The sequence below is a fragment of the Eimeria necatrix genome, genomic scaffold, assembly GCF_000499385.1.
Source record: "Eimeria necatrix Houghton genomic scaffold, Enh_scaff885, whole genome shotgun sequence".
Lineage (NCBI taxonomy): Eukaryota > Apicomplexa > Conoidasida > Eucoccidiorida > Eimeriidae > Eimeria > Eimeria necatrix.
In genome coordinates, this window is record NW_013651786.1 from 1 (window position 1) to 7,210 (window position 7,210).

A 7,210-nucleotide genomic window follows, 5' to 3' on the forward strand; every position below is an offset into this window, starting at 1 on the left:
AGTGGATTCCCCGAAAGAGGGTCTGTGAAGTTGTGAAGTTCTGCTTCTTTTTCAGAAACAAAAGTCTCGGGATTAGTGCAAAACGGCTTATACGCCGAATTAGGGTTTAGGGTTTAGGGTTTAGGGTTTAGGGTTTAGGGTTTGACCTGCTCATGCGGAAAAAGTAGCTTTCCTCTTCCATTTTGACCAGTGGATTCCCCGAAAGAGGGTCTGTGAAGTTGTGAAGTTCTGCTTCTTTTTCAGAAACAAAAGTCTCTTCTCTTTTGTTGTACCAGCCTGTATAAGTCCCCAAGTAAATGTCATTTTTGCTGCTGCAGCGGCCCCACAGCCACTGACACACGCGGCGGTGGTCTGGTCCACTGGTCCGTACGAAGGCGTCGTGGCTGCTGCTGAGCTGCTGCAGCAGCAGCGCGAACTGCTGCGCGACCCCGTCCACGAACTGCTGCGGCTGCTGCCCTGCTGCTGCTGCTGCTTCTGCTATTTTCACTCCATGTTCGTCAAGTCCTGTCAAAAACTTAACTTTTTTTCCATTAATTCGATTAAACCTCGCGAGACAGTCTGCGGAGACATACTCGTAGGCGTGGCCCATGTGGGGAGGTCCATTGGTGTAGGCAATGGCCGTGGTTATGTAGTACAAGTCCTGCTGCGCTGCTGCTGCTGCTGCTGCTGCTGCTGCTGCTGCTGCAGCGGGGGCGCTCAGCGCCCGCCGCGACAGCAGCAGCGGGCCGGGACCCGGAGGAGCAGCAGCAGCAGCAGCAGCAGCAGCAGCAAACGCGCTGCGGAAGGCTTCCTGCGTGTGCTGCAGCGCGCGAGACAGCTGCGGGAAGTCCGGCAGATACACCCCCCCAGCAGCAGCAGCAGCAGCAGCAGCAGCAGCAGCAGCGCCAGCAGCAGCGGGCCCGCCAGGTGTACAGACACCGAAACGGTGGAAACGCAACGCAGCAAACAGCAGCATGTCGCTCAGAGAGGGCTCGAAGCCGCTCAGAGTCAAAGAGTCACTAGCAGCTGCAGCAGCAGCAGCAGCAGCAGCAGCAGCAGCAGCAGCAGCAGCAGCAGCGCAAGCACACACACAGGAGAAGAAGCGTCAGGAAGGGAGAGGCGGCAGCACAGGCGGGAGAAGGGTTTGCGGCGAGGGGAGGATAGGGTTTAAGGCTTAGGGTTTAGGGTTTAGGGTTTAGGGTTTAGGGTTTAGGGTTTGGGGCGGACTGAGGGCGTTTTCGAGGGTTTCGAGGAGGTGGAGAATGCGGAGTTTGTCGAGGCCGGCGAGGGCGGGAGTGAAAGTGAAAAGCACCCAATCAATCCACTGCTGCTCCTTCCAATAAGGGTTTAGGGTTTGGGGTTTAGGGTTTAGGGTTTGGGGTTTGGCGAGGGTTTGGGGTTTGACGCAAAGGGGAAATGCTGCTGCTGCTGCTCGAGGGTTTGCGCGCAGCAAAAAGCTGCATGCGGGTTTGACTGCAGCGACTGCGGTGTCTAGACAGCTCAGCGCAGGCCGCTGGTCCGGAAAAAGTGGAAAAGGAACAGAAAATGAAAATTCATTTATTTCATTTATTTCTTTTTCTTTTTTTATTTCAAGTTTGTGCAAAACTGACAAAATGCAAAAAGTCCCGAAACCCGATCGGTCGCCAAACACCCGCACGCCCCCGCTCCCCGACATCTTCAAACCCTAAACCCTAAACCCTAAACCCTCGCCGAAGCCCAACCGGAAACCCTCGCGCCAAACCCTAAACCCTAAACCCTCTTGCGCACTCGCAAGCCCTGCCAAACAAACCCTCGATCCGCCAACAAAAATGCAAACAACAGCGCGCCGCCGAGCAACTCAAAACCCTAAACCCTAAACCCTAGTCCTAAACCCTAAACCCTAAACCCTAAACACAATTCACGCTTAAGCTCGCAATTGTTCTTAAATTCAAAACCCTAAACCCTAAACCCTGCAGCCGAAGCCCTACGCCCTCAACCCCCCATGAAATGATGGCCCCGTAGCTGCATGCGCCGCGCTCGCAGCCTAAACCCTAAACCCTAAACCCTAAACCCTAAACCCTAAACCCTTACTCTGAAATTTTTCCTTCCAAAAACACCACTATAAAAACACTTATTTTGGACTCATTATGCAAAATGGGGGATTTAGCTAAAGTTCCAACCCCGCAAGCTCTAGGGTTTGGGGCTTGGGGCTTAGGGTTTAGGGTTTAGGGTTTAGGGTTTACAGCATAGAAGTTAATTGTCTAGAACTTCCATGAGGCCGGAGACTCATAAAATTATTTTTCTAATGAATAAACAGTTTCAGCGTCTAGGTTTTAGGGTTTAGGGTTTAGGGTTTAGGGTTTAGGGTTTAGGGCTAGGGGTGCAGGAGTCTATATATGACTGCTCCACAATTCTTATAAAGTAAACCACGAGCAAATGCGGCAGCCATTGCAACTATACTGCTTATAGAGTCTGCATTTGAACGTTAATTAGGGTTTAGGGTTTAGGGTTTAGGGTTTAGGGTTTAGGGTTTAGGGTTTAGGGTTTAGCTTCGCATGGCCACGAAGCCACCCAAAGCGCCGCTGGACGGAGAGGTCCACTGGACCTCCAGTGGTCCACTGGACCTTCACTGTGCCGGAGGGGCCTCTGGGGGCCCCTGAGGGGCCCTCTAGGGGCCCCGAAAAGGCCCTTTTGGGGGCCCCTAAAGGGCCCTTTTGGGGGCCCCCAAAAAGGCACCTTGGGGCCCCAAAGGGGCCTTTAGGGGGCCCCAAAAGGGCGTTTTGGGGGCCCCAATAGGCCCTTTTGGGGGCCCCACAGGGCTCATTGGGGGCCCCTTTTGGGGGGTTTTGCGAAACCCTTGGCAGCCCCAGAGGGGCCCCCCAGAGGGGCCCCCCAGAGGGTCCTGAGGGGCCCCTCCAGGGGCCTTTTGGGGATCTTTAGGGGCCCCACAGGAGCCCTAAGGGGCCCTTTTGGGTATTTTAGAAATAAGGGGCCCCCAAGTTCTTCAGGGGTTTTGTGGGGGCCCCTGGGGGCCCCCAGGGGCCCTTCAGGGGCTCCTCAGGGGCCCCCTAAAGGCCCTTTATAGACTTCTTGGGGACTTCTCAAAGACCTTTTAAAGGCCTTTCGTGGGGCCCCCCAAAACCCTTTAGAGGCCTTTTACGGGCCCCCAAAGGCCCCTTAAAGGGGCCCCCAAAGGCCCCTTAAAGGGGCCCCCAAAGGCCCCTTAAAGGGGCCCCCAAAGGCCCCTTAAAGGGGCCCCCCAAGGCCCTTTAAAGGCTTCTGAGGGGCCCCGAAAGGCCCTTAAGAGGTTCTTTGAAGGCCTCAGCGGCATTTGGTGCCCCTAGGGGCCCTTTGGGGGGCCCCTAGGGGCCCCCTTTGTGGCAAAGGGGGCCCTTGTGGGGCCCCTCTTGGGGCCCCCTTGGGTCCCCTTTTGTCGCAAAGGGGGCCCCATTGGGGCCCCCTTTGGGGGCCTTTGGGGGGCCCCCTGCAGCCCCAACAGAGCCTAGGCAAACCCTAGAGGCTGCTGTTGCTGCAAAGGGCACTTTGGGGCTTTTGCTGCATGCAGCAGCAGCAACTTGGGGCTTTTCCTGCATGCAGCAGCAGCAGCAAGTTTGGGACTTTTCTTGCATGCAGCAGCAGCAACTTGGGGCTTTTCCTGCATGCAGCAGCAGCAGCAAGTTTGGGACTTTTCTTGCATGCAGCAGCAGCAACTTTGGGGCTTTTTCTGCATGCAGCAGCAGCAGCTTTGGGGCTTTCCCCGCATGCAGCAGCAGCAGCAACTTGGGGCTTTTCCTGCCTGCAGCAGCAGCAACTTTGGGGCTTTCCCTGCCTGCTGCAGCAGCAACTTTGGGGCTTTTCTTCTGGAAAAGGCTGGGGCCCCACAATGCATGCAAGGTCTGTGGGGCCCCCGGGGCCCCTTTGAGTTTTAGAAAAAGGGTATTTTTGGGTTTTTGCTTTTAAAACATTTCTTTTTAAATATCTTTTAAAGCATTTATTTATTTGTTGAAGGTTTAATTAATTCTGGCCAATTTATTCTTTTTTTATTTCTATTTTCGTCTTTTTCGACCGGAGTCTCGCGCATGCATTGCTGGGGTGGGGTGTACAGACAGCTGGCGCCTTCGCTTTTTTCTCCTTTTGCAAATTCTTTAAAATTCATTTCTTAAAAAGTTCTGAAGTCATTTCAGTTAAATTGTTTGCAAATTTAGTCAAATTAAATGTTTTGTTTCTTTTTTTTTCTTTTTATTTCTTTTTTCTTTTATTTTTTTACTAAGTTCTTTTCCGCTGGGCCAAATTCACTTGTGAAAAACTGCGAATAAACGAAAATTAAATGAACTAAATAAAATCTAAAATGTATTTATATAAAACAATTTAAATAGAATTCTTTTTTGTACTTATTTCTGCACTTGAGCTAAGAAGAAACGAAAGCTGTTTTGCTACTTCGGCGCTCAACTGCATGCAGGGTGTTGCATGCAGGCGGAGCACTTGCGAATTAAATCGGCGATAAGTAAACAAATTAAAATAATAAAATAAATAAATAAAAACAAACAAAATAAACAAAAATAAACGAAAATAAATTTATCAAGAATTCGCATTTATGAACAAAACCCCGAAATGCCGCGCCCGCGGAACGGCCCGCAGCCCCAGCTGTACATACACCCCAAACCCCACAAACCCCTTCAGCTGTACATACACCCCAAACCCCACAAACCCCTTCACCTGTCCATACACCCGAAACCCCCAAACTCGTAAAGAGCCTCCAAAGCAAAAAGACTCATTTCATCTTTCGAAGGCGCCGACGGCAGCGGGCCCCACACCTGCGCAGCCACCCACGTTTGCCACGTGTAGCTAGCTAGCTAGCTGGCTAGCTCGCTAGCTAGCTGGCTGGCTAGCTAGCTAGCTGGCTGGCTAGCTAGCTTGTCTAGCTTCTCAGCTAGCCAGCTAGCTAGCTAGCTGTCTGGCTAGCCAGCTAGCTAGCTTGACTAGATTTTGGCTTGCCAGCTAGCTATCTAGCTAGCTAGCTAGCTAGCTAGCCAGCTAGCCAGCCACATAGTTAGTTGGAGGCGTGGAGCCCGCCGCTCTGAGCAGCTAACTAGCTAGCTAGCTAGCTGAGGACATGCCAAACTGGGCAGCTAGCTAGCTGGGCACCTAGCTAGCTGTCTAGCTAGCTAGATTGCCGTCTAGCTAGCTAGGTTGCCAGCTAGTGCGACAGCTGACTAGCTACTTTGTGCCAGCTCGGCTGCCAGCGAGATAGTTGGCTAGATTGCTCCCTGGCTAGCTAGCTAGCTAGCTAGCTAGCTAGCTAGCTAGCTAGGCTTCTAGCTAGTCAGCGAGCTAGCCAGCTAGCTAGCTAGTTGGTTAGCTAGCTAGTTAGTTACTTAGCCTGCTAGGTAGCTAGCTAGCTAGCTAGCTAGCTAGCTAACCCTAACTGGCTAACTAGCTAGCCACTAGCTAGCTAGCTACCTAGTGGCTAGCCAGCTAGCTAGCTAGCTAGTGGACTGACCTCAATTGCTTTTGCCATGATTTTTTCGTCCGGGCAAATGGCCTGTCTTTCCAAGTCCGCCATGCGCGCTCGAATGTCTCTCCACTCCAGCAGCCGCTCCTGCAGCAGCAGCAGCAGCAGCAGCAGCAGCAGCAGCAGCAGCAGCAGCAGCAGCGGCAGCAGCAGCAGCAGCAGCAGCAGGGCAGCAGAAGCAGTAGCTCAATGGCTTCGGAGCAGCAAGGAAGCCAAAGAAAGCTTTCGAAAGGAATGGGGAGTCAACCGCTGCTCAGCAGCGGCTGGCGTTGAGGGTTTAGGGTTTAGGGTTTAGGGTTTAGGGTTTAGGGTTTAGGGTTTTGGTTACCACAACGTGAAAGAGAGCTCCGGAAAAAGGAATATTATTATCTTTTAAAATCTTTTTTGCTTCAGCAGCAGGTCTGTACTTGGGGTGTCTGTACACCGCAAGGCAAGCCCTTTGGGATTCGGCAAACACTTCAGAGAGAAGAGCCACTCCGCCCTGAACAACACAATTAGGGTTTAGGGTTTAGGGTTTAGGGTTTAGGGTTGGAGGGCTTGAGCATCTGATAAAATGGCTGAAGGCCGTAGTAGCCACTGTTTAGAGTTTAGGGTTTAGGGTCTGCAAATTGGGGTTTAAAGCTTGGGACACAGGGTCTAGAATTGGGGTTTAGGGTTTAGGGTTTAGGGTTTAGGGTTTAGGGTTTAGGGTTTAGGGTTTAGAGGCGGACGCGCTTAGGAGTGCAGCCGTTGGGGTTTTTTGCTCTCTCGACAGAACATGGCTCTTCCCTGAGGCCGCACAAAAAAGACATGAACTCTAAGGTTTAGCGTTTAGGGTTTAGGGTTTAGGGTTTAGGGTTTAGGGTTTAGGGTGAGTTTGCTGGATCCATTTGTTATCTTTTTCCGGAATTTTTTGCATGCCAGTTTAGGCTTTTTAGGGGTTTTTCTTTTGTCTCCTTTTATCTCTTTTTGTCTTTTTGGTCTTTTATTTCTTTTTATTTTAATTTAATTGCATTTAATTTAATTTTAGGGTTTAGGGTTTAGGGTTTAGGGTTTATTTTGTTTTTATTTTCCCACTTGCTGTTCGAAGCCACCAGTCTGTTGTACAGACACCGCGCAACAAAAGGCAAAAATTTCGTCTCTTCGAATACTTTGGTCAAAAAGTCTGCGCTGAAGGGTCTGCAGTCACAAACCCTAAACCCTAAACCCTAAACCCTAAACCCTAAACCCTAAACCCTAGATGCTTTGGGGCCTTCGAGCTCGGCCTTGGCAGCCTGCTGCCTTCCGCAGAAGGGCCTTTATCCAGAAACGCTCTCCGCAGTGCGCTGCGCCCAAACCCTAAACCCTAAACCGTAAACCCTAAACCCTAAACCCTAAACCCTAAACCCTACCTCTGCACGAACTGGTCCTCAGTGGTTTCGGGGATTTGCTTCCCCAAGTACTTCAACACCAAAGAAGAGGGAGAAGCAGCAGCAGCAGAAAAAACATTTTCAGCGAGAGCCACGTCGAAGCAGTTCACCACGTAAACACTAAAGTCCCGCTGAAACGCAAACCCTAAACCCTAAACCCTAAACCCTAAACCCTAAACCCTAAACCCTAGCCGGCATCGGGAGTCCTGCGTCTGCAGGCGCGCGCGACTCCCACCCCGCTGACCCAGCGGCGCATCTCCCCGTCTTTCCCAAACCCTAAACCCTAAACCCTAAACCCCAAACCCCAAACCCCAAACCCCAAACCCCAAACCCCAAACCCCAGACCCCAAAC

The 7,210-nt window shown here is 51.6% G+C and overlaps 2 protein-coding genes across 2 annotated transcripts; both read right to left on the reverse strand.

Annotated features, from left to right (window-relative positions):
• Nucleotides 1-146: 146 nt before the first annotated feature.
• ENH_00080960 (methionyl-tRNA synthetase, putative) lies at nucleotides 147-955 on the reverse strand (the record flags this gene model as incomplete). Its single annotated transcript, XM_013577816.1, has 1 exon — nucleotides 147-955. A coding segment is annotated over one exon (809 nt), but the record flags the coding sequence as incomplete, so codon positions are not given.
• Nucleotides 956-5,437: 4,482 nt separating this feature from the next.
• Nucleotides 5,438-7,114, reverse strand: ENH_00080970 (hypothetical protein, conserved; the record flags this gene model as incomplete). The annotated part of the gene is made up of 6 exons (XM_013577817.1): nucleotides 5,438-5,557; nucleotides 5,895-5,951; nucleotides 6,181-6,238; nucleotides 6,527-6,628; nucleotides 6,841-6,989; nucleotides 7,103-7,114. The coding sequence occupies 6 exons, from the start codon at nucleotides 7,112-7,114 to the stop codon at nucleotides 5,438-5,440; spliced, it is 498 nt and encodes a 165-aa protein (XP_013433271.1).
• Between the last annotated feature and the right edge of the window lie 96 nt (nucleotides 7,115-7,210).